At 48.7% G+C, this 24,647-nt stretch overlaps 1 protein-coding gene across 1 annotated transcript in view; it reads left to right on the forward strand.

Annotated features, from left to right (window-relative positions):
• The window catches only part of APOLTP (apolipoprotein lipid transfer particle homolog), a 168,901-nt gene that overhangs the window by 23,436 nt on the left and 120,818 nt on the right, over nt 1-24,647 (forward strand). Inside the window, exons 10-20 of the mRNA XM_081560372.1 lie at nt 1,702-1,867; nt 3,948-4,133; nt 4,261-4,413; nt 6,611-6,755; nt 9,310-9,468; nt 10,260-10,384; nt 12,859-13,053; nt 20,760-20,915; nt 21,492-21,676; nt 22,586-22,768; nt 23,816-23,907. Coding sequence (XP_081416498.1) covers nt 1,702-1,867; nt 3,948-4,133; nt 4,261-4,413; nt 6,611-6,755; nt 9,310-9,468; nt 10,260-10,384; nt 12,859-13,053; nt 20,760-20,915; nt 21,492-21,676; nt 22,586-22,768; nt 23,816-23,907 — 1,745 coding nt within the window. The remainder of the gene's footprint in view (nt 1-1,701; nt 1,868-3,947; nt 4,134-4,260; nt 4,414-6,610; nt 6,756-9,309; nt 9,469-10,259; nt 10,385-12,858; nt 13,054-20,759; nt 20,916-21,491; nt 21,677-22,585; nt 22,769-23,815; nt 23,908-24,647) is intronic.

Below are 24,647 nucleotides of genomic sequence, written 5' to 3' on the forward strand. Positions count from 1 at the left end.
GATTCTTCACAGTCTGAGCCACCAGGGAAACCCATGAATCAACATTATCACATATCTATTGGAACGACTACCAAACTTAATAGCTAATAACGCACAGATACCTTCCAAGCCTTTTATCTGTATTCACTCGTTTAATCCTCACAATGACCCCATGAAGTAGGTGGTTTTATTCCTATGTAATAGTTGTAGAAGGAAACCAAGGCACAGAGCGGTTAGGAAACTTGCCCAGAGTCACACAGCAGAGTTTAGATTTGAACCCAGGTGGTCTGTGCTTATCCATCAAATTCTTAGGGTCTTAAATATAAGTGGTATTTGACTTGGGCACATTTTAGCTGTCTTTGGTGTAGGGAGGGGCCTCTGAGTCTCCATGTGGAGCTCCCTGTTCCCCTGGTGACTCACCCTACTTGTCACTCGGGATATTCCCATAAGTCCCTGTGTCTCGCCTGTCTACCTAGATGTTGGGAGTCAGGGAGGTGGGGAGACCATCCCCAAATCTAGAAGTTTCCAAGAGGACTGATACACTTGAGAGATTTCTCTTGCCCTCACCTCCTCCTCCATTTCTGCACAGAGCTTGGTTTTCCTAGGGCCAAATCTATAAGGGGAAGAGAGGAAATACAAGGGCAAGAGATGGGAAGGGCAGGTGGGATATCTCCAGATGAAGAGGCTTGGGTTCCTGAGGCCTCATGGTCATCTTGGAGCTGGCCCAGTCATCAGCATTCCCATTTTATAGATGAATAAATTGAGGCCAGAGACTGTTTATGAGCAGATGGTGTGTGCAAGTCGAGGGTGGGTGGGATGCCTGGCCCTCTGTGGCCATGGATGTTACTCATCAGGGTTGATAAGGTGGAGGGTCCAATCCACCCCACCCTGTGTGCCCTGCTGCCTGTGTGACCCCAGCCCTGGGGGCCTCCTGTTCCTATTATAATTGAGGCACCCACCCCCGTTAAGCCATCATCTCCCCATTTAGACTCATCACTGTGCAAAGAAAGGTTCAAAACCTTTCCTGAACATCCCAACCTTTCTGTAATTTCAAAAAAAGAAAAAGGAGAGATTGTGATGTTGGGCTTAGAGCATTAGAGGTTTAATGAGGGGCTTCTGTTTAATGCGGGGCCACCTGCCAGTTGTTGACTCCTGTTCTACGCAAGGGATTCTTATCCTACCAAGGGGAGTGTGGTTGGTTTTGGGAGAGCAGTGGGCAGAGACTCACATCGCCCCAAACTGCTGTGTCTCCAGAGTGGGCAGAATTGCCAGGGTTTAGACTGGGCTTCCTTGGCAGGTCAGATGGTAAAGAATCTACCTGCAATGCAGGAGATTCCAGTTCAACCCTCAGGTTGCGAAGAGCCCCTGGAGGAGGTGAATGGCAACCCACTCCAGTGTTCTTGCCTGGAGAATGCCATGGACAGAGGAGCCCGGTGGGCTACAGTCCGTGGGGCTGCAAAGGGTCAGATACGACTGACTGACTAACTTTCAGATGGGGCTGCTGGTGTCTCCGGGGCCCTAAGAGCATAGGATCCCGGCCAGGCTGCCTGGGTCTGTCTCATCCTCTTTCTGGGTGTGTGAGCATGGACACATCCCTGCCTTACGTCTCTGAGCCTCTGATTGCTCCCAGATGACCGGAGGCTACGTGAGATAGGAGTCCTGGAGGGCGCCTGGGCATGTAGGCTGCCATCGTGATGTTCCCTGGGCCTCTCTCCATGTCAGGCAGCCGCTGGTGGATGCCCTGCCCTCCTGTGGCACCGAGGCCTGCGTGGGCCTCATGGCAGAGCTCATCGTGTCTGGGGAGGTGGAGGCAGATGAGACAGAGGCGTGGCTCTGGTCGCTGGCCTTCATCCCGGAGCCCACAGATGCTATGGTCCACGCGCTGCTGGTGAGCCTTGTGCCCTGCCCCCACCCATGTGGTCCCTTCCCTGCTCCGCTGCTGATTGGACGCAGCAGGAAGGGACGGGGGACCTGCTGTCCTCCAGGCTTTGTGCCTCTGCCTGGTGGGGCCAGTGGAGGCAGATCAGAGGAGCCTGGGTTTGAGTCTCAACAATGTCCCTGCCAGCTGCGTGATCCTGGGCAAGTGACTTGACCTATCTGAGCCGGTTTTCTGATCTGTAAGATAGAACTCGAACAGTACTTGCCTCTTGAGCTTGTGGTGAGAAATGAGATGCTGAATGTAAAGCACTTCTCTGGATGCCTCTTGGGGAGACCCAGCAGTTTAGAGCTGCTATTGTTCTTGTAATCAAGCGTATTTAATGAGTATCAGGATTAGGAAAGCATGTGAAACTAGGCTAGCAGTTTTTAACAACACAAGGAGGTCCTATTTAACCCCCATGATGCCTCTATGAAGTAGGTGCTCTTATCCCTCCCATTTTACAGATGAGGAAACTGAGGCCCAAGGAGGCTGGGCAGCTGGCCTAGGTGATGCAGCTGCTGTGCCTTTTTCTTGGACTATAGGGTGTGTCCTCATTTGCCTGGGGGCGTGTCCTCACTCATTTGGGGGGCGTGTCCTCACCCACCGGTGGGCGGGCTCACTTGTCACTCCTCACTCTGCCCACCCAGATTGGCAGTGGGCCAGAATTCAGAGGTCACCAGTGGGGAGTGTATGGGAGACCCCTGGGCTGGCTGATGGGGTGTTCTCCAGCAGGATCTCTCAGTCCCTCATGCTGGTCAGACTCTTGACTAACCGTCCAGGTGGAGTGTAGGGAGCACGCACCCCTGTCCCCCAGCCCCTGATGCCAGCGTTTACAGTGGGCCCAGTCCATGCAGGCTGTGTAGTTGGCTCTGTTCAACAGAGAACTGAGTGCTGAGTCAGAGCCGGGCCAGGCCTGGGCCCAGGGGGTACTGCTCACAGCCTAACAGGTGACACGCTGGCCACACAGACATCAGTGCCCTGCAGGGCCCGTGGGGGCTCAGCCAGTGCTGGGCGGGGTTGGGCTTCCCCTTCTTTCCTTTCACTCTCCCCTTTGTTTGCTCAGCATAAGTGCAGAAGTGTGGGGCGTGGGGGGCTAAAGCGCAGACTCTGGTGCTCGATTCCACCTCCCACCCTGCTTTAGAACCCAGCCTAGTCCCTTACCAGCACCACCTCAGGCAAGGCGCTTTCTCTGCCTTGGGATGGTGCGGACTGATAGTCGTTATGATGTGGGCTAAGTGTTATGTACACACTGGTGTCACGGCCATGACCTCTTGCCAGGGACACACAAGGAACAGAGCAGATGGGTCCCTGGGCTGTTAGAGTCCAGGCTCTTCCCTCGCCTGTCTCCTGCTGGTTCTCATCCTGCTATACCAGAGCCCGTGCCTCTCTGGACTGTATTTGTTCTCTCATCCCATCACAAGCACGCACTGCCCCCCAGTTATGGCAACTTATGCTGTCTCCAGACTCCCCAAATGTCCCCTGTCCCCTGTTAGCCTGAGATACTGTTGTCCATCCTGGATGCACAGAAAAGGTCTTCTGGGGCATTACAAAAAAATACTTTTATTGATTTTTTTAATTTTGGCTGTGCTGGGTCTTTGTTGCTGCGAGGACTTTTCTCTAGGTGCGGCGAGCTGGGGCTACTCTCTAGTTGTGCTGCGTGATCTTCTCCTTGCAGTGGCTGCTCTTGCAGTGGAGCGCTGGCTCTAGGGTACACGGACTTCAGTAATTGCAGTTCCCAGGCTCTAGAGCACAGGCTCAGTCATGGTGGCGCTTGGGCTTAGTTGCCCCGTGGCACATGGAATCTTCCTGGATCAAACCTGTGTCTCCTGCATTGGCAGGCAAATTCTTTACCCCTGAGCCACCAGGGAAGCCCCCTGGGGTATTTTAAGAAATGCTCCCTGCAGGTCCTACCACGGGCAATTTATTCACACCCTCAGGAGTCTGGGGGCGGGGGTGCATCTGTATTTTTAGGAAACGTCCCATGGGGAGGCCTGTGAAAGACCCCTTACCAGGCCTCTTGGCTGGGGTGGGGGCTGGTTTCTGTCCCCAGCCTCTGCTGCAGACCCCAGGGGCCAGCTCCAGCGCCTTCCTGGGCATCTCAGCTCTGGTGCACAACCTGTGTGTGTCTCTGGACGGACCCTGTGAGCAGCTGCCTGGTGTCAGCTCCCTCGTGAGGATCCTGGGAGACGCCGTGGGTGCAAACTGCACCTTCCGGGAGCCCTCAGACGCTGATCAGGTGAGGACAGCCCACATCCTGGGCACGGCCCCTTGAGGGGGTCCCTGTCAAGCAGGCGAGCTGCAGGCTGGGCAGGTGGGCTGGGCGCCCCCACCAGCCTCAAGGCCCCACCGTCATCTTGTTTCAGCTCCTGTTCGTGCTGAAGGCTATTGGCAATGCTGGCCAAGCGGCCACGGCTCTCACCCCCAAGTTGAGCACTTGTGCCTCCCTGGGGAGCTGCCCCCCTGAGATCCGGCTGGGGGCCATCCAGGCCTTTTGGAGGGTTCCCTGCTCTGCGGACGTGAGCTCCTGGGAGTTATTTCACTGGAGTTGGCATTGGGCAGGAGTGGGTCTTGAAGCACTGTTAATTCACGTCTTCACTTGCTCATTCTCATTCATTCATCGCATTTACTAAGCACCTACTATGTGCCGGTCACTGACATGAACAGGTGTCCAGGTCTCTATTCTCATAGAGCCTGTATCTGGGGTAGGGGGCATATATTCATTGAATACCCAAGTAAGTGTGTGTTTACAAACAAACCACACATAAGCCATCTGTGCTGCAAACCCACTGGTTCAGGGGTCAGCAAGGTCCATGGTCGACATCTAGCTTATTGCCTGTTCTTGTAGGTAAAGTGTTGTTGGAACACAGCTCTGCCTATTCGTTGTCGTGTGGTCTGGGCTGCTTTCTTGCTACAATTGTGGAGTTGAGTAGTTGCAAGAGAGAATGTATGGTCTGCAAAGGGGAAAAAAAATTGACGATCTTTCCCTTTACAGGGGGAGAAGGCAATGGCACCCCACTCCAGTACTCTTGCCTGGAAAATCCCATGGATGGAGGAGCCTGATAGGCTGCAGTCCATGGGTCGCTAAGAGTCGGACTCGACTGAGCGACTTCACTTTCACTTTTCACTTTCATGCATTGGAGAAGGAAAGGGAAACCCACTCCAGTGTTCTTGCCTGGAGAATCCCAGGGATGGGGGAGCCTGGTGGGCTGCCGTCTATGGGGTCGCACAGAGTCGGACACGACTGAAGCGACTCAGCAGCAGCCCTTTACAGGAAGTTTGCTGACCCTTGGACTAGTGGCTTCTATCTCATTTAGAGTCAAAGTCCTTCCTGTGATTGACCACTGACCCACGAACACCTCTTGGCTTCATTTCCTGCTTCCCTCACCCCCACTACTCCTGCCCAGCCATGCTGGTCTCCCTGTTGATCATCAAGCCTCCAGGGCTCACTTCTGCCTCAGGCCATTTACACATGCTCTTCTCCTTTCCTGAAATGGCTTTCCTCTGTATTTCCCTAGGCTTTACTCCTTTATCTACAGAAGGTTTTTACTTAGAAATCACTTTACTGTGGGGGATCTTCCTTGGCTGTTTCACCTGCAACTGACCTTTTCAAGCTCCCCCAGGCCTCCGGCTTCCCTATTTTATTTTTCCCTTTTTAACAGTTATGGGCTTTCCAGGTGGCACTAATGGTAAAGAATCCATCTGCCAATGCAGGAGATGCAAGAAACATGAGTTCAATCTCTGAATCAGGAAGATCTCCTGGAAGTGGGCAAGGCAACCTGCTCTAGTATTCTTGCCTGGAGAATCCCATGGACAGAGGAGCCTGGAGGGATACAGCCCATAGGATTGCAAAGAGTCAGACACTACTGAAGTGGCTTAGTATGCAGCAACGTATTATATATTCACCTGGTTTACTATCTGTTTGTCTGCACTAGAATGTAAGCTTCAGATGGACAGAGCTGGGTTTGTCTTGCTTACAGTTGTCACCTTGCACCTTTCCAGGCACGTAATAGGTGCTCAGTTAATATTGCTGCATGAGTGGATGGGTGGATGGCTCTGCTGTGAAGGAAACCAGCAGATGCTAAGGGAGAGAATCATGAGGTAGGGGAAGTGGCTTGCTTAGGAAGGGGGGCATGGGGAATATCTTTAGAGGGAACACCTCCTGTGAGTCTGTTGCTATGGCATTTTCATAGATGTTTCATAGATGTTTTCTTGGAATGTAGCCACACCCACTTGTTTACCCACTGTTTGCATGCGTGCTCAGTCGCTAAGTCATGTCCGACTCTGTGACCCCATGGACTGTAGCCCACTAGGCTCCTCTGTCCATGGGATTTCTCAGACAAGAATACTAGAGTGAGTTGCCATTTCTTTGTCCAGGGCATCTTCCTGACCCAGGGATCGAACCTATGTGTCATCTCCTGCATTGGCAGGTTGATTCTTTACCACTGGCACCACCTGGGAAGCCAGTGTTACTTGTGGAAGTTGATCAGGCTCTGGGCTGGAGCTCTGGGAAGTTAGGTATTAGCAGTGACTGGGCAAAATCCCATATCCCACAATCGGGCCATAGATGAGAGTATCGGGGAGCAGTGGAGACTTTGGGAGAGTTGGGTAAGGCACCGGGCACCCCTGCTGGAGCCAGGGCAGACTAGGGGACATGGTGTTCCTGGGTGGAGGTCGGTGGACTCTGAGTGATGGCTTTCCCTTTGCCCGAGGCAGCGATCCGTGCTCTCCAGCCTGTACCAAGACACCGAGGAGGATGCTGAGATCCGCATCAATGCTTACCTGGCCCTGATGAGGTGCCCGGGTGAGGAGGTGTTTGCCCAGGTGCAGCGTACCCAGGCAGGAGAACAGTCCACCCAGGGTAAGCAGCTGCAGGTGGGTGATGGGGGCTGGCCTGGGTGCCACCTGACGGGTGCAGGGGTTCCAGAGCACTCTGCCTCCATCCCTCAGGTGTCTTCCCGTCCCTTTCTGTTCCCCTTTTTTTGCCATGCCGTCTGGACAAGTGGCCTCACGTGCTCCCCTCACCCCTGTGGCAATTGAACAACCCAGGAGAAGTTGCTTCTCTCTGGTCCTCAGTTTCCTCATCTGTACAATGGGTGAAAGTCACTGAGCTCCTTTCTAGCTCTGGCTAGGTCATGGCACAGGACCTGGAGGAGAGGAAGAGAGACTCAAGGCAGACCAGGGACAGTGTCTGTGAATATCGGACCCCTTGTGGGGTCAGAGAGTTCCTTTTAAACAGGTAGAACTTCAAAAAACAGGCTCAGCTAATTTTCAAAAAGTTTTTTCCTAGTGCAAAGTGATTTGACATAATTCACAGTGAGTTTGAGAGCCTGGGGACTTCCTGACTGGGTTCAAGTCCCCGCTCAGCCACTTTCTACTTGTGTGCCTTTGGGCAAATGACCAAACCTTTGTGAGCCTCCATCTCTCCATCTGTGAAATGGGGATAACAGTACCTTCCTCATAAAGGAAGCATAAAATGAATTAATACAAGAAGGCATTTAGAACATTGTAAGCGCTGTATGCATAGCTGTTAACTTTCAATGTTATTATCACTACTGCTGCTGCTACTGTTGTTGTTCAGTCATTCAGTCACGTCCCACTCTTTGCGACCCCGTGGACGGCAGCGTGCCAGGCTTCTCTGTCCTTTAATATCTCCCAGTGTTTGCTCAAACTCATGTCCAGTCAATGATGCCATGCAACCATCTCATTCTCTGCTATGATTATGCAGCCAAAATTTCAAAGCAGACAGCAAGATATAAATGGAAAGTTAAAGGCCGCCTTCCTTGCCTCCTGATCCCTAAGTCCTGTTTCCTGAAGGCACTGACTATGACCATTCTCTTGTGTGTCCCATCAGAACATGTAGTGTGTGTATGAACATGGATGTGTTATCACCGTAACAACAGCAGCAACTCAGGATCATGTTGTACACACTGTTGTGCCCCTTGCCTCTGCCTTCCATGTGTCCAGGAGCTCTTTCCACATCGGGGCACTTGGACTCTTAGCTGTAGCTGTGGATGCTCCACTAGGAGCTTAAACCATAGTCCACTTTACCAGTCCCCAGTGATGGGCATTTAGATTTTTTTTTTTTTCTGGTCTTTTGCCATGAGAAACAGCAACCAAAATAAATCTCTCTGTCCATCCACCTTCAGACCCTTTTGCTAATCTAGCTGGAGGATAATTTCCCAGAAGTAGCCAATATAAAAGGCTTCCCAAGTGGCTCTAGTGGTAAAGAGCCCACCTGCCAATGCAGGAGACGTTAAGAGATATGGGTTTGATCCCTGGGTTGGGAAGATCCCGTGGAGGAGGAAATGCAACCCACTCCAATATTCTTGCCTGGAGAATCCACATGGACAGAGGAGCCTGGGAAGCTATAGTTCATAGGGTCTTAAAGAGTTGGACATGATGAAAATGACTTAGCATACACACACTCAGCCAACATAAAAGTGTGCACACACGTTTAAAAGTCTGATGTGATGCTGCTAAACTACCTGCTAAAGAAATGACATCTCCCCAGCCCCCAAAGGGAAAGAAATGGTGCTACTAGAAGCCGCAGTTTGTTGTTGGCAGTTTCTAGGGTGGGATGGGATGTGTGGGGCTGTTCTACATTAATAGACCACTGGACCAAGCCCCTCAGAGGGAGTCAGCCAAGGGGAAGCCTTAATAGAGACCCTGGGGTATCAGGCTTGTGTGTTGCCTGATGGGAACAAAAACATTCTCAGCTCTGTTTCATGGTGGATTGTTCTAGAAGCTCCCTGCTGGGCATTCTGAGAGCCTGGGATGAGCAAGGGGGTTGGTGTTCCCAATTAGAATAATATCCTCTGTTGGACTCCTTCCCCTCGGTGCTCTCATTTCATTTTTAACCCTCCAGAGAGCCTCAGAGGGTCCCCATCATGGATTGCATGTTTACCCTTTCCCAACCCTAAAAGATACTCCGTCCTTTAGGTCCAGATTCTGTCCTTGACTGATCTGTGCAAACAGCCCTGGGAGATGGGTCATTATAGTTCATTTTACCAATGAGGAAACTGAGGCTCAGAGAAGTGGAGTGACCAGCCCAAGGTGTCACACAGCTCATGAGTGGTGGAACTGGGATTCAGACTCAGGTCTGACTTTCAAAGCAGGGCTTTCCCCACACTTTCACCCCACTGGGCTCCAGTGGGGTCCCTTTTCCTTCAGGAAAGCACATCAGAATGCCTTGTGCAGCCTAGATTTCCAAGTTCCATTAAGGCAGTTCTGTTTGCCGTTTATCTACAAAGAGGACGCAGTTCTCAGTAGCTAGGCTCCTAAGAAGGCCCTGGTGGGTAGAAATATCAGGACATGGAGCAGGAGGCCGGGGCTCTTTTCTCTGTACTGTGTCAGCTGTGGGCCCTCCTCATCGCCCTCCCTTCCTCTCCCCGCTGGCTGCAACCGGGCTCCAGTGGGCTCCTTTGTGTGGAGTCACCTCCTGCAGCTGTTGGAGACGGCCGACCCCTTGAAACAGAGCCTCCGGGAGGCCATCCCTGAAGATATTGTCAGCCGGGAGTTCCATCCAGAGATGTGGAAACACTCGTCCTACTCTGACGTCACCTTCCGCTCAGGTATGGGCATCTCTGGCCAGCGCCATCCTCCTCGGGGACCACAAAGGCTTAGGGACCCGGAAGTTCTGACTCTGGAGGACGTGTGGATAAGGCCAAGGCCGTGTCTGTTTCCTAAATGTCCAGATACTCATATGCCATCTGCTTGATTTTTTTTTCCCTGTATCCCCATAGCAACCTGCCATTTTTGTCGGAAGAGGTAAAAAATAGCTAAATATGAGCCGCATCATAGCATTCAATGAAATAGTACTTCCATCTTTTCTCTAAACTGGGTCTTTTAAACCTACTGTTATGCTAAAGGAAAACCTCTTATTGCTACTATTAGCAGATTAGTTTAATTCTAAAAATAGGATTGTCCTAAAAAGAAATGCAGTGACCATGAAACACTGTTGTTGAATTCTCATGGGTTCTTGCCTGCTGGGGGCTGTGAGTTTGAGAACTGCTTTTCCCCAGGTTAAAAAGGGAGATTAGCATCAACGAGAGATAGCTGGTTCCTAGTAATTAAACAGACTCAAAAAGAGACCCCATTCTAGGTTAGGTATCCAACCCCCCTCAGCTACTTGGAAAGCTGGGGGCAGGATGGGGTGCTCTGGCTCCCCGGCTGTCTATCAGCAGATGTGGGTACATTCGTGACCCTCTGTCCTGACTTTCCCTCTGCCCTTGGTAAGGCTTCTGAGCTTCCTGTCCTGGCTGAGAGGATGCAGCGTGTGTCTAGCCCTGTCTCCAGCCCCTTGGTTGTCAGCTCCTGCCCTGTGAGTGGCGTGGTGTGCACTGATCCTTTCTCTCTCTCCCAGCATCAGGCAGCCTGGGAGCCAACCTGGAGGGGACCCTTCTCTTCTCTCCAGCCTCCTTCCTCCCCCGTTCTGCCACAGCCAACCTGACCATCCACGCTCTTGGTCATGCCTTCAACCTCCTGGAGGTAAGAGGAGGCCTTGTTTCAGTCTCTTCAGGGCGTCTCCTGGGCTTGGGGCCAGAAATCATCCCATCCACCCATCTTTTCATCCATCACCTCTTGTATCTATTGATCTACTCCCACTTTTTATACTCCCAGCTCCCAACCTCCGCCCACCCATTTATCTGCCCGTTCACCCATCTATTCATCCAGCCCACTGACCCATACATAAATCTATACATCTACCACCCACCCCGTCCCTTTTCCCTCCCTCTCATCCATCTATGTACCTGCCATCTCTCTCCATCTACCCTCTCACCTACTCATTTATCTTCCCAGTCATACACCCATCCACCCACCTTTCTATCTATGCACCCACTTAGCTATCCATCCACCTATCCATTGCCTATCCATCACCCCATCCATACAGTCATTTATCCATCCTTCTCATCCACCTATCCATCTGTGTACTTTCCCACCCATCTTTCCATCTACACTCTTACCCAATCATTTATTTATTCTCTCAGTCATCTACCCATCTAGCCACCTATTTATTAAGACCTACACACTCACTCATCTGTCCACATACTCTTCCATATGTTTATACATCTGTATCCATCCATCCTTCCATCCATTCTTCTATCCTCTTCCATCTATTCATTTACATACCCCAACTGTCTCTTCGTCTACTCTCTCATCCACTATTTATTCATCTACCCTTCTACCCATCCATACATCTATCTATCTGTCAGTCTCCCCACCCACCCTTCTCTTCATCTGTTCTTCCACTGATCTATCCATGCTTCTATCCATCTATCCATCCATGTTCATCCATCCATCCATCTATGAACCTGTCATCAACTGCACAGTATCCATCTTCTACCTAACACGTGCCAGGCACTGTGCTGTGTGCTGGGCTCGGAGGAAATGATGATTATCAAGAGAGAGATAATTCCTGCCTTCTTGGTGCTCACAGCCCAGAGAGGTAGACAGATAAGAAATGAGTAGACATGTTCATAAAACAATGGCAACTTTAAGTAGTGAGTTTAGAGATCTGAAGGATGAGCGGCAGCAGCTGTGTGAAAAACTGAGGTAAGAACCTTCCAGGGGGAAAGGGAGCAGTGTGTGCAAAGTTTCTGAGATGAGAGAGGGGTTGGTGTGTTTAAGGAACAAAAATAGGCTAGAGAACAGGAGGAAAATATTAAGATGGGAGCTCAGGGAGGGAGCAGGGCCATGTTGAGGAAGGGTTTCAAGTTGGGGAGTGACATGCAATTTGAATGTGGAAAATGATTTGTAAGGGGCAGCAATGGAAGAGGGATGATCTCTGAGGTCATGTGCCCAGCAAACTTTGAAGTAATGTAATACCTTGGGGTCCTTCCATCTCTTCCCCCCAGGTCCCTGGAGCTTGTCTGAGGGAGGGTGCTCTGTGCCCTATTCCAGCTCTTTCTAATTTATGGAGAACAGGGGACTTATCCAAACTTTACCTGCTGGTCACCTGAGCTTAGATCTGCCAAGGGCTGAACCTCTGGTAATTTCTCTGCAAATGATCTCATAGACATCTAGATGAGAGGTCGGAGGAAAGGATGTAAGAATTGAGTGAACAGATGGGTGGAAGGATAGGTAGATGGAATGAAGGAAGGACTCATTTATTCATCCATCAGATTTTGAGAATCAGTCAGGTCATCTGTTAGTCAGGGTCCTCCAGAAAAGTAGAACCAATAGAGTTATAGAGGCTGACAAGTCCCAGATCTACAGTCAGCAAAGCTGGAGACCAAGGGGAACTGATGGTGTAGTTCCTGTCCGAAGGCAGAAAAAGCTGATGTCCCAGTCTGAAGACAGTCAGGCAGGAGGAACGCCCTCTTATTTGGAAGAACAGTAGCCCTTTGTTTCATCAGGCCTTCGACTGATTAGATGAGGCTCACCCATATTATGGAGGGCCATCTGCTTGACTCAGTCCACTGATCTAAATGTTAAACTCATCCAAAAACGCTCTCACAGAAACATGTGTAATAACACTGGACCAAATATCTGGGCACCCTATGGTCCAGTCACATAGACACAGAATTAACCATCTCATCAGGCATTGAGTGCGCTTAGTGAATGAAACGCAAGTCCCTGCTCTCATGGAGCTCAAGATCTTGCAGGGAGACACACAAATTAGTCTGAGTGTGACCTTGGAGTATTGTGCTTGACACTCAGAGGAAGGGGTAATAAATTTGGTTGGGGATGGGGGGTGGAATGTATGGAGCTGGTGATGGAAGAATTCAGGAGAGGCTTCCCAGAGGTGGTGACATTTGAACCAGGCCTCAAAGAATTGGTAGGAATTCTTGCTGTGTGGCATTTGCCAAGCAGATGTGGAGCTGAGATTGTATCTCTTGACATTTGGGCCTGGATGGACCCTAAGGAGCCTGGGCCCCTCTGTTCAAGCTCCCAACCCCGCAGCTCTTGGTTACTATTGTGAAGAAGTTAATGTTCCCTGAGCCCCTGACTTTCCTTCCCAGCTGGGGCTCCGGCTGGAAAATGCCGAGGAAATGGCACGCAGGCTGTTTGGTCCGAAGTCATTCTCGGGGCAGGAAGGGGAGAGACAAGCCCAGGCGGAGGAGCCCCCAGAGGCAGAGCCAGGACCTACACCGCAGCCAGCTGACCCCGCCTGTCCAGGAGAAAGGTCCACAAAGATGAAAGTCTTGCAGCAGAAGGTAAGGGAAGCACCTGTGCCCACCTCATTTCACCCTCCCCCCGTCAGGTGCCAGCTTGGGCTTTCAGATGGGGGACCCAGGTGTCCGTGAACTCTGACCCTGCCCTCCCACCCCTCACCCCCCTTACAGAAGCACATTGCTGGTCCAGATCTTAGCAGGGAGCTGCTAGCCTGCCTTCCTTTGAAAAACCATTTGATATATCACATACATAGAAAAGTGCCCACCTTGTAAGTGTGTTTCCATCAGTGAAACATCCTTGTAACCAGCACCCAGACCCTCATAAGCTCCCCAGAGGCACCCTTCTGCCTCCCTATTCTGGTTTACCTGCCCATAACCAGAGGTAAGCAACCACTGTTCTGACTCCTAATAGCACTGAATAACTTTAAAAATCAGCTTTGTTGAGATGTAATTGCCCTACAATAAATGGTATGTGTTTAAAGTTTTGACACATACTGTTTGACAAGTTTTGACATATATAAACACTGTGAAGGGGCTTCACTGATGGTTCAGTGGTAAAGAATCTGCCTGCCAATGCAGGGGACAAGAGGTCCATCCCTGGGTCGGGAAGATGCCTGGAGAAGGGAATTGTGACCCACTCTAGTATTCTTGCCTGGGAAATCCCACAGAGGATCCTGGTGGGCACGGGGATCCTACAGTCCACGGGGTTGCAAAGAGTTAGACATGACTTAGCGACTGAAAAACAATAGCAATACACCATGAAACCATCATCAACTAGATCAACATATCCATCACCCCCAAAGGTTTCTTAGTGCTCCTTAATCTCTTATTCCTGCTCCTCCCCTGCCCTCCTATTGTGATATGCTCTTTCTGTCAAAATAGATAAGTTTGCATTTTCTGGAGTGTTGCATAAATGGGATCATGCAGCATATACTTTTGTTTTTAAAGCATGTGCTCCTTTCTGGCCTGACTTCCTCTATTCAGTGTAATTATTTTGAGATTCATCCATCATGCAGGGTGTGCGAATAGTTTATTTCTTCCTATGGTCAAGCAAGTGTTCCATTGTAGTGATGTACCACGGCCTGTTTAAGTATTCACCTGTTGATGAACATTTGCATTATTTCCGGGTTTTGGGCTATCACAAGTAGGGCTGCTATGCACATTTATGTATGTGGTGGTGGTTTAGTTGCTAAGTCATGTCCTGCTCTTGTGACCCCATGGACTGTAGCCCACCAGGCTCCTCTATCCATGGGATTTTCCAGGCAAGATACTGGAGTGGGTTGCCATTACAAATCTTCATATAAACATATATTTTGATGTTTTGGGTAAATATCGAGGGATGGGATGGCTGGATCATATGTTTAATTTTTTAAGAGCTAGCTAAATTGTTTTGCAAAGTGGTTGTACTATTTTGCATCCCCACCAGCAGTGTATGAGGGGTCTAAATTCCTCCACATCCTCACCAACACTTGGTAGGATTATACTTTTTAGTTTTTGCCATTCTAATAGTGTGTGGTAGTATCTCGTGGCTTTATTCCCTAATGCTGCTAATGTTGAGCATCTTTTCATGTGCTTATTTGTCATCCATGCATCTTTGGTGAAGTGTATGTTCAAATATTTTGTCTTTTTTTAAAAAAAATTTAGTTGGTTTCTTAAGACCAAGTTTCAAACATTCTTGATCTATTTAGAACACAAGGCTTTTATTAGCCATGTGACTTGCAAATATTTTGTCCCAGTGTGTGGCATGGTCTTTCCATTCTCTTAACAGTCTCTCTTTTTTTTGTCCATGCTGGGTCTTCATTGTGGTGTGCAGGCTTCTCTAGTTGTGGCAACCAGGCTGTAGAGCGCATGGGCTTGGTAGTGGAAGTAGTGGGCTTCTATTGGTTGTGATGTGTGTGCTTAGTTACCCCACAGTATGTGGTATCTTAGTTTCTCGACCAGGGATCAAACCCATGTCCCCTGAGTTGGAAGGCAGATTCTTAACCACTGGAGCCCCTAGGGATGTCCCAACAGTGTCTTTTAAAGAGCAGACATTCTTGATTTGGATAGAGTCAGGTTTATCCATTTCTTTTATGTGTAGTGTTTTGGATGTTAACATCTAGGAAATCTTTGCCTAATGCAGTCTTACAGAGATTCTTGGAACCTTCTGGAGACATCCAGAGTTCTCTGTGCAACTCTTTCCTCTCTTGTACTCTGCCTTGCAATGTCCAGTCACCTTGGTCTCTCCAGGCTCCCAGATCCTTAACTCCAGGAATCTGCCCTGCCCCCACTCTGTTCCCCTCCCAGCCCCTCAGCCCGAACTCCCTCCAGGCGGTGAGCTGAGGCTCACCTTGCTATTTCCTGTCTCTTGGGTTCATCATCTCACATTACCTGATGGTGTCTAATGTCTTGGAAACTTTTGTTTAATCTGTTTCATCTGAGCTTCGAGTTGCTCCACACGGGGGGGATAAATCCAGTCCCTCTTACTTCAATCTGGTTGATAGTCGAAGTCACATCCAGTTCCTTTTGTGAACTTTATGTAAATGGAATCATTTACATGTACTCTTTTGGGAAAAAAAATGAGGTGAAGTTCAGGTAACATAAAGTTAGCCATTTAAAAGTATACAATTCAGTGACACGTGATACATTCACAGCGTTGTGCAATCACCACATCTGTCTAGTTCCAAAACGTTTTCATCACCCCAAGGAGACCCCCACCTCCATTAGTGGTCACATGCTGTACCCTCATATCCCAGCCCTGCCAACCATGAATGTGCTTTCTGTCTCAATGGATTTGTCTGTTCTGGACATTTCTTATAAACAGAATCATACAATATGTGGCCTTTTGTGTCTGGTTTCTTTCACCGAGCATGTTTTTGAGGTCTATTTGTGTCATAGCATATATCAGTATGTCATTCTTTTTTTCTATCACACAAATAATTCCTTTCTTAATTGAAGTATAGTTGATTTATAATGTGATAGTTTCTGGTGTACAGCAAAGTGATTCAGTTATATGTGTTTATGTGTATGTGTATACATATGCACTTTTTCAGATTCTTTTCCATTATAGATTATTACAAGATACTGAGTATATTTCTCTGTGCTATACAGTAACTTCCCTGAATGAACTTCATGAACTTCCCTGCAGTGGTACAGTGGTTAAGACTCCGTGTTTCCACTGCAGGGGACAAGGGTTCAATCCCTGGTTAGGAAACTAAGATTCCACATGCTTCATGGTGCAACCAAAAAAATACAAAATTTAGGAGCTTCCCTCATGGCTCAGATGGTAAAGAATCTGCCAGCAGTGCAGGAGACCTGGGTTTGATCCCTGTTTCAGGAAGATCCCCTGGAGAAGGAAATGGTAGCCCACTCCAGCATTATTGCCTGGAGAATTCCATGGATGGAGGAGCCTGGTGGGCTATAGTCCATGGGGTCGCAAAGAGTCAGACACTACTGAGTGACTATCACTTTCACTTTCATACAGTAAGTCCTGTTGTTTATCTATTTTATATATAGTATTGTGTATATGTTAATCCCAAACTCCTAATTTATCCCTCCACACCCCTTTTGCCCTTTGGTAACCATAAGTTTGTTCTCTATGTCTGTGGGTCTCTTTCTGTTTTGTAAATAAGTTTATTTATATCATTTTTTTAGATTCTACATATAAGTAATATCATATGATGTTTGTCTGACTTTGTATGATAATCTCTAGATCCATCCACATTGCTGCAGATGACATTATTTCATTCTTTTTTATGGCTGAGTAGTATTCCATTGTGTGTGTGTGTGTGTGTGTGTGTGTGTGTGTGTGTGTGTGTGTGTGTATCTCACATCTCATTTATCCATTTATCTCTCAATAGACACTTAGATTGCTTCCATATCTTGGCTGTTGCTGCTATAAACATTAAGATGGATGATGTGAAGTGGTTTTGATTTGCATTTCTCTAATAATTAGAGATATTGAGCATCTTTTCATGCACCAGTTGGCCATCTGTATGTATTCTTTGGAGAAATGTCTCTTTAGGTCTTCTGCCCATTTTATGACTAGGTTGTTTTTGATACTTAGCTGTGTGAACTATTTATGTATTTTGGAAATTAATCTTTTGTCAGTTGCATCATCTGCAAATATTTTCTCTCAGTCTGGAGGCTCTCTTTTTTTGTTTATGGTTTCTTTTGCTGTGCAAAAGCTTCTAAGTTTGGTTAGGTCCTGTTTATTTTCCCTTTTATTTCTTTTGCCTTGGGAGACTGACCTAAGAAAACATTGCTATGATTTATGTCAGAGAATGTTTTGCCCATATTCTAGTTTTATGGTGTCATGTCTTATGTTTAAGTCTTTAAGCCATTTTGAGTTTATTCTTGTGTATGATGTGAGAGTGTGTTCTAACTTCATTAATTTACAAGCAGCTGTACAGCTTTCGCAGCGCCACTTGCTAAAGAGACTGTCTTTTCTCCAATGTATATTCTTGTGTCCTTTGTCATAGATTAATTGATCTTAGGTGTGTGAGTTTATTTCTAGACTCTCTATTGTGTTCCATTGATGTATGTGTCTGATTTTGTGCTTCATTCCTTCTTAAGGCTGGATAATATTCATTGTATGGATAAACCACATTTTGTCTGTCCCTTTACCCACTGATGGACTTTTGGGTTGTTCCCATCTTATGAGAATTGTGAATAATGCTGTCCACATCCTCTTTTTTGTGTCTGACTTCTTTTGCTTGAAGTATGTTTGTGTGATCAATCTGTGTTGCTGTGTGTACTTACAGCTTGTTCCTTTTCCTTGCTGTATAGCATTCCATGGTGTGAACATACCACAGTTTCTTTATCCAGTTACTTTTGATGAGCTATCCATTTACTGTTGACAATTTCCTTATCCATTTTTAAAGCCAGTTTCTGGCTTATTATAGGTAGTGCATTCTTGTACATGTCTCTTTGGGGAGTGTATGTGCATACATCTGTTCCATGCGTACCTAGTAGTGGACTTGCTGGGCAGGGGGTGTGTGTATGTGTGCTTCTGCTGGTTTCCCACTTGATACTAGTACTTGAATATTTTTCTTACTGAAAACTTACTGTCTGCAAACACTTTAATACCCTTTCTGTGGGTGGGGACCTTACTTTACATAACCTTTTCCCCACCAATGAATACTGAGGTTTTTAGTACCTTTTTGTTCTTATAAATGCCATTTCCATGTTCATCTGGGGGTGATCAAGGTAGTGGCTCAGGCATTTCCTCACATGTTCACTCATTTACTAACCGTCACCCGTGACCCCCGCACAGCCCAGGACCACAAAGATAATCAGGGCATGGTCCCTGCTGTTAAAAGCCTCTTGGACTAAATCTGGAGCCAGTAAGCAACTTGAATGAGGGCTGCAAACCCATGTCCATCGAGTCGGTGATGCCATCCAACCATCTCATCCTCTGTCGTCCCCTTCTCCTGCCCCCAATCCTACCCAGCATTAGGGTCTTTTCCAATGAGTCAACTCTTCGCATGAGGTGGCCAAAGTATTGGAGTTTCAGCTTGAATAACACAATTGGTCTTTTATTTTCTCACTTTTTTAAGGCTTTTTTTTTTAGGTTTCTTGTTTTTAATCAGTCAATTAATTTTTGGCTGCTCTGGGTCTTCGATACTGTGTGTGGGCTTTCTCTAGTTGTGGCAAGTGAGGGCTACTCTTCGTTGTGGTGCTCGGCCTTCTCATTGCAGTGGCTTCTCTTGTTGCAGAGCACAGGTTCTAGGTGCATGGGCTTCAGTAGTTGCAGCATATGGGCTCGGTAGTTGTGGCGCATCAGCTTAGTTGCCTCATGGCATGTGAAATGTTCCTGGACCAGTGATTGAACTTGTGTTCCCTGCCTTGGCAGGCGGATTCCTAACCACTGTGCCACCAGGGAAGTCCTATTTTCTCGCTTTTGATACATATTCACTTTGCAAGATATATTTTGCACAAGGGCAGTGATGAGTGATAGTAGTCCTTGACCTGAGTGTTGGAGATACAGCAGGCCGTGGTGGGGACTGTGGTAGACAGGCTTGCAGCTCAGGCCTCGGCTCATTGGCAGCCACCGCTCAGTTCTGAACGACTGTTGCCCTTTTGGGGAGGGGGAGACTGGGAGGCAGTGGGAGACAGGCCAGTATTTCTCTTTTTTTGAGAAGCTGGGTATCTGGATTTTATATAAAATCTCCTAGTTTTTAAATAGTAGAAATAAATTAAAAAAGAGATACATACTGCATGAAAACTAAAGACCAAGAAACTGTCACAGACCAGAGGAGACTGAAGAGACATGATACTAAACACCATGTGGTACTGGATTGAATCCTGGAACAGAAAGAGGACGGAATGGAAAAACGGGTGAAATCCGAATAAAGTCTGGAGTTTAATTAATAACATGCTGGTGTTGGTTTCTTCGTTTTCACTGTGCAGCCTGGTCATGTAAGATGCTAACAGTGGAGGAAGCAGGGTGAGGTACATGGGAGCTCTCTGTACTAGCTTTGCAACTTTTTCTAAAAATTTTTATTGGAGTATAGTTGTGGCTCAGCTGGTAAAGAATCTGCCTGCAATGCGGGAGACCTGGGTTCAATCTCTGGGTTGGGAAGATCCCCTGGAGAAGGGAAAGGCTACCCACTCCAGTATTCTGGCCTGGAGAATTCTATGGACTGTATAGTCCATGGGGTTGCAAAGAGAGTCGGACACGAGTGACTTTCACTTTCATAGTTGATTTACAATATTGTATTGTTATGTTAGTTTCAGGTTTACAGCAAAGTGTCTCAGTTATCCATATATGTACATGCTGTGCTTAGTCGCTCAGTCATGTCCAACTCTGTGCCACCCCATGTACTATAACCTTCCAGGCACCTCTGTCCATGTAGATTCCCCAGGCAAGAATACTGGAGTGGGTTGCCATGCCCTCCCCCAGGGGATCTTCCCAACACAGGGATTGAACCCAGGTCTCCCACACTGCAGGTGGATTCTTTATCAGCTGGGCCACCAGGAAAGCCCCCATATATGTATATCTACTCTCTTTTAGATTCTTTTCACATATAGGTTTTTAACCGAGTATTGAGTAGAGTTTCCTGTGCTATATAGAGTAGTTATTTACTAATTATCTATTTTATATGTAGTAGTGTGTACGTGTCAATCTCAGTCTCCCACCAGCCTTTCCCCTCTGGTAACCATAAGTTTGTCTTGTATATCTGTGACTCTATTTCTGCTTTGTAAATAAGTTCACTTTAGTATCATTTTTCTGGATTCCATGTGTAAGTGATATCATATGATATTTGTCTTTCTCTGTCTGACCTACTTCACTCAGTATAACAATCTCTAGGTTCATCCATGTTGCTGCAAAGGGCATTATTTCATTCTTTTTAATGGCTGAGTAGTATTCCATTGTATATATGTACTGCATCTTTATCTATTACTCTGTTGATGGACAGGTAGGGTGCTTCCATGTCTTGGCTATTGTGAATAGTGCTGCAGTGAACACTGGGATGCATCAATGTTTTTGAATTACAATTTTGTCTGGCTATATTGCTGGATCATGTTCAGCCTGGATTTTTAAAAGCCCCTATTATTTACTAAAACACACACACACATTGCACTGGGTGTTGGGTAGACTGTGCAGGTCTAAGAAAATATATCTGTAGGTTCTGCCTGTGGACCATGAGTTTTGCAAGCTCTGTTCTGAACCCCACAAGCCCTTGACCTTTCTCTCCAGCTGCCCCTTCCCCCTCCCAAGGTCCGGGTGCCTTGCCCGGCTAAGCCAGACCTGTTCCTGGTCACAGGTGGCCCGGAGGCGCGGGGAGCAGCGGGCGCTGAAGTGTCAGCTGAGCATGAAGGTGTTTGGGCATGAGTTGAGCTTTGTGAACTGTGGGGCAATGGGGAGCCACGTGACGCGCCAGTCCCTGAACCTGGCCGAGCTTGCTATCAAACTCCTGAAGGTACCTCCGGCTGGGCTTGGCCCATCCCTCCCCTCTGACCTGATGATGTTTCCTTTGATGCTTTGGGGGAGTACTAAAGTACTTTCAAACTCAAGAGCGTGAAATTTGGAACCAGACTGCCCAAGGTCAAAAACTGGCTGCACCGCTTAACGCCTTGGGCGTATTGTTGAATTTACCATGGCCTCAGTTTCTTTATCTGTGAAATGGGCATGATAGAATAGTAATAATAATATCTACTTCATAGAGCTGTTGAATCAAATGACTCAGTGCAGTAAAAAGGCAACAAAGTGGAGTGTGCCTGGCACTTACTAAGTGCTCTGTACCAGGTGTGCAAGCAGGGCCCACACCTTGGATGGGCCTGGATGCCTGACCGCTGACTATGACTTAAAGTAACCTGTCTTGGTTCAAACCCCAGTTCTGCCTTTTCTAGCTACATGGGTTCAGCTGGGTTATTTTATCTGTTTGGGGGCTCTGTTCTCTCATCTGGAAACTGGAGACGATGATCAGGTTCTGTCTGAGGGTTGTGAGGGTTTGAGGGAGGGGGTCACGTGCACTGTTATGGTTCTCTGACTGCAGGGCCAGGAGGTGCAGGTGAACCGGAGGCTGAACCTGGCGATGGAGGAGCTCACCTTTCCCACCATGTCTGGCCTCCCAGCCCGGTTGACCCTCAACGTCTCGGCTGCCATTTGCATCCGGGTCCGAGGGACAGCCGACTTCCAGCAGCGCTCAGATTTCTCTGTGAATGGTTATGTCAAGCCCAGGTAACTGGCTCCTCAGATCTGGGGGAGATAAGTGGATCAGGGCCTCCCTCTGCAGAGAACTGGGATATCAGCATGGCTGCGGGGGAGCCCTGCTCTGCTGACTACCTTTATACCAGCTACTGGAGTGTTTTCTGTACCAAGAGACTAAGGAGATCCTGGGCAGTTGTGCCCACTTTACAGATGAGAAGACTGAGGCTCAGCAAGGTACAGCCCCCATGCCCAAGGTAGCACAGCAGCTGGGATTCACAGCTCATGTCACAGCCCCACTCTTCCCTCTGCCCCCTCTGCCTCTTGGGGGAGGGGGTGGGGGGGAGAGGGAGGAGCATTTAAGGTATAGGAACCCACATGGCCACACACAAGGCAGACACTTTTCTTATTTCCATTAAGGGTTAAGGAAATTGAGACTCACAATGAGTGCACAGCTGACCCAGGGCCACAAGGCATCAAGGATTTTGAGCAGAACAATGCTCACTTGTCCCAGGCCTGCTGGGTGAATCTCCCAGTCACTAAGCTGACCTGCCTTTGGTTTCTGGGTCCAATGTGGGAATTGTGGGTGTCCTGTACTGCCTGCTGTTGGGCATAGAGATCTTAGCCTTGGGCTCTGACAACCGGGGCTCCAGACTGGCTGTTCCATGTCCCAACTGTGGAACCCATGCAGGTGGTGTCACCTCTGTGAGCCTCGGTTTGTCTATCTGTTAAATGGGACTAATGATGGTGAGGGTTTGATGGCAAGGTATAGAGTGCTTGGCCCACGTGGAGTGTGTGGTCAGTGATGGCCACGGCGGAGGGACCGCTCTGACTCAGGACCGTGGAGCAAAACTGGTGGGGGGTTGGGGGTTGGTGTGTGGGTTGGCACTGGTTTTGCTGTTGCCTGGGGCTATAGGCTGCAGCCGTGTGCTTCTTCCTTAGCGCGCTGCTCCGGATCTCGGTGCAGATGGGCACAGTGGGTGCCCTGGGGCAGGCCGGGCTGAGGTGGGTGACTGGCGTCCGTGGCACTGCCAGCCTGGATGGTGGGATCCAGGCGAGGAAGGGCCAAGACCTCAGGGTGCATCTGAACACACCAGAGGAGGTTGTGGAGCTGTTCCGCTTCAGGTGGGTTCCCGCACTCCAGGGCCTATGAATGTGTCTGTGTGTGAGCCAGGGTGGGCACTGGTGTGGGTGTGTGTGTCTGTGAGAGTGTGCATGCCTGTGTCTGTGTGTGTGCCTACGGGTGTGCCTGTGAGTCTGTGTATGTGATGGCGTGTCTGTGGGCGTGTTTGTGAGACAGTTTGCCCATGTCAGTGAGTGGGGTGTATCGTGTGTGTGTGTATGTCAGGGTAGGGTGGGTGTGTCTGTGACAGGGCCTGAGGGAGACTGAGAGGTGGGGACTCCCACAGTGCTCAGATCTTTCCGGGGGTCCCTCCTGGGGTCTGCTTGTCCCCAGCCTCCTGGAGAGGTGATACTTAGAGAACGGTGAATTCAGAGGAAATAGGAGAAGCCAGACTGCCCGCACCTCCACCTCCTTCCTTCCCGTGCTGGAGGCACTGTTGCCCCCCTGACCCTCTCGGGGCAGCAGCCAGTGGGATCTCCTTTTACTTGTCAATTAAATCCTATCATGCTCCCCCTCCCCTATTTAAAATCCCTTGCTTGCTTCCAGGATAACCCAGCTAACATGCTTGCCCTCCCTGATGGAGGCCCTGCCCACTCCCTCACCAGTCTCCTGCCACTACTTCCCCCCCTCACTCCCTCCCTGACATTCTAATCCCCTCGCACCACCCTTTTGTTGGTGGTTCCTAAAGAGCTCCCTTTATTCTCACCCCAGGCCCTTTGCACCTGCCATTCCCTCCAGGATGCCAGCTCCTTCTCATCCTTTGGTTCTCTGACCATATATTACCTCTGCAGAGTGTCCCCTCCAAACCCCCCAACTAACCAGTGCCTTGCTGTGTCCCCAAGATGGATGCTATGCCCACACCGTCCCATATTTTAGGGTTTTCATAGTGCTTGTCACCCTCTGTGTTCATGGATGGACTCCCTCGCCAACCTGCAGGTGCCCCAAAGGCCTGTCTGGTTCCTGGTGGGACCTGCCCCAGCACCTCGCTCTGGTGATTTTATGGATGAATGGCAATGACTCATCTGGCACTTCCCTCCCTTCCCATCCAGCTCGCAGCTGTATCTCATCACTAGGGATGATGTGAGGAGCCTCAGTCACGTTCCCAGCCCTTCCGAGGCCCAGTCCTGTACCAGTAAGGAAGGTGGGTGCCAGCAGGCCCTCCGTGTCATTGTCCCAAGATGGGTGTCTTGGGGGCTGAGGGGTAAGATAACAGCTCTAAATTCCAGAGTTACTCTTCTGCCCTGAAAGTACTTATGCCCGTTAACTCACTGATGCTGTTTCTAGACTGTGTGTTCAGTTACTCAGTCGTGTCCAACTCTTTGTGACCCCATGGACTGTAGCCTGCCAGGCTCCTCTGTCCATGGAATTTTCCAGGCAAGAATACTGGAGTGGGTTGCCATTTCCTCTTCCAGGCGATCTTCCCAACCCAGGGACTGAACCCACGTCTCTTGTATCTCCTGCATTGGCAGGTGGGTTCCTTACCCCTAGCACCACGTGGGAAGCCCTCCCTATACGTTATGAAAATAAGCCAAAATCGCTTTAAAAGTGCCAAATGCACAGAGATGTTTGTTGCATCATTATTTACAGAGCAAAAAAAAAAAAAAAAGGCAGCAACTCAAATATCCAACAGTAGGAGAATGACTTATTATAATGGCCTTTGAACTAAGAAGAGACTTTTACATTTCCAAATGCTGAAAAAATAATCAAAAGAAGACTATTTCAGAACATGTAAGAAATTTGTGAAATTCATATTTCAGTGCCCAGAAATGAAGTTTTACTGGTGCAGAGCCACTCCCATTGTCTGTGGCTTTTCTTCAACAACTGCAGAGCTGAGTGGCAGCAGACTGCGGTCACGGTTGTGTGACCAGCAAAACCTCAAGT

The sequence above is a fragment of the Giraffa tippelskirchi genome, chromosome 13 (assembly GCF_054371585.1).
Source record: "Giraffa tippelskirchi isolate mGirTip1 chromosome 13, T2T-mGirTip1v1.2.pri, whole genome shotgun sequence".
NCBI lineage: Eukaryota > Metazoa > Chordata > Mammalia > Artiodactyla > Giraffidae > Giraffa > Giraffa tippelskirchi.